Source organism: Echinops telfairi, unplaced genomic scaffold (assembly GCF_000313985.2).
Source record: "Echinops telfairi isolate 266 unplaced genomic scaffold, ASM31398v2 ScPeMD7_7420;HRSCAF=8458, whole genome shotgun sequence".
In the NCBI taxonomy this organism is placed as follows: Eukaryota; Metazoa; Chordata; class Mammalia; order Afrosoricida; family Tenrecidae; genus Echinops; species Echinops telfairi.
The window spans coordinates 47,956,163-47,957,776 of NW_022111320.1; the positions used below are offsets into that span (position 1 = coordinate 47,956,163).

At 51.1% G+C, this 1,614-nt stretch overlaps 1 protein-coding gene across 1 annotated transcript; it reads left to right on the forward strand.

Moving 5' to 3' along the window:
- The first annotated feature begins 221 nt into the window (after positions 1 to 221).
- CCR3 (C-C motif chemokine receptor 3) lies at positions 222 to 1,335 on the forward strand. The gene has a single exon (XM_004703998.2). It carries the CDS (start codon positions 222 to 224, stop codon positions 1,305 to 1,307), a length of 1,086 nt encoding a protein of 361 aa, XP_004704055.1. The 3' UTR covers positions 1,308 to 1,335.
- The last annotated feature ends 279 nt before the right edge of the window (positions 1,336 to 1,614 follow it).

Sequence of the window (1,614 nt, forward strand, 5' to 3'; positions counted from 1 at the left end):
ATAATGTCATGGTTGGGGGTCACCACCACAGGAGGAACTGTCTGAAGTGTCGCGGAGGGAGGAAGGTTGAGAACTGCTGCTCTAAAAAGTCTAGGCGGTTTATCAGACATGACGTTTTTGTTCAGTAGATGAAAACCCGAGCCAGTGTCTTTCTCAACGGTGACGGTTCATCTCTAATGTGGGGGTTGTCTTTTTCTTCTTCTGCCACAGGGACAAGCAACATGGCGGTCTCCATCAATGAGCTTGACACTGAAGTTGAGGGTGTTTGGACCACACCCTACGAGTACAATGACGAGGAACAGCCGTGTGAGGCCATCAATATCAAGGATCTGCTGGCCCAGTTTCTGCCCCCGCTGTATTCCCTGGTGTTCATTGTGGGTCTGCTGGGCAATGCGGTGGTGGTGGTGATCCTCGCCAAATACAGAAGGCTCAGCGTCATGACCAACATCTACCTGCTCAACCTGGCGATTTCTGACTTGCTCTTTCTAGCCACCCTTCCATTCTGGATCCACCATGCTAGATGGGGAAAGTGGGGTTTTGGCCACCCCCTGTGTAAGCTCATCACGGGGTTGTATTACCTAGGCTTGTATGGCGAGATCTTTTTCATCATCCTCTTGACAATCGACAGGTATCTGGCCATTGTCCACGCAGTATTTGCCCTGCGAACCCGGACTGTCGCCTTTGGTATCATAACCAGCATCTTTACCTGGGCCCTGGCTGGGCTGGCAGCCCTCCCTGAATTTATCTTCCATGAGGTCCAAGGAGATGCTGAAGACCCTGTCTGTGGCCCTCATTACCCAGAGGGTCAGGAAGATACCTGGAAACGCTTCCATGCGCTACGAATGAATATCTTGGGTCTTGTGCTCCCTCTCCTCATTCTGGCTTTCTGTTACTCAGGAATCATTAGAGCCCTGCTGAAATGCCCCAGTAGACAAAAGTCCAAGGCCATCCGGCTCATTTTTGTCATCATGGTGGTCTTTTTTCTGTTCTGGACCCCCTACAGCCTGGTTCTGCTCCTTTTGGCCTTTCAAGGGATCCTCCCGGACAACAACTGTGAGCAGAGCAAACAGCTGCACCTGACCTTGGCAGTGACGGAAGTGGTCCTGTACACACACTCCTGCATCAACCCCATCATCTACGCCTTTGTGGGCGAGAGGTTCCAGAAGTACCTCTGCCACTTTTTCCACAGGCACGTAGGCATCTACTTCAGCAAACATTTCCCGTTCCTTCTGAAAGAGAGACAAGAAAGGGCCAGCTCTATCTCCCCATCTACAGGGGAACAGAAACTGCTCTCGGGGGTCTTTTAAGTCAGATACAGAAAAGCACCTGCAGACAACCAAGGTCGCTGACGGAGTCAAGACATTCGCTCAACCAGGTTGACCTCCACGTCAGTCCAGGGGCCTTCCAGCGCAATGCTGACGTGCTTGAAGTCACTGGAGTCCACAAACAATGGTGGCTTCGCGTCCGTGTACCTCGGAGGCTAAGGATTGGGTAGTTTACTTCTTGTCAACCCTGCAAGGCAGAGCTTTGCTTGATTCTCTGAAGAGTGCTATAAATTCTAATGAGACTAAGGGTCTTATTGCCACAATGCACAGCTACACAAAGGTACAACTT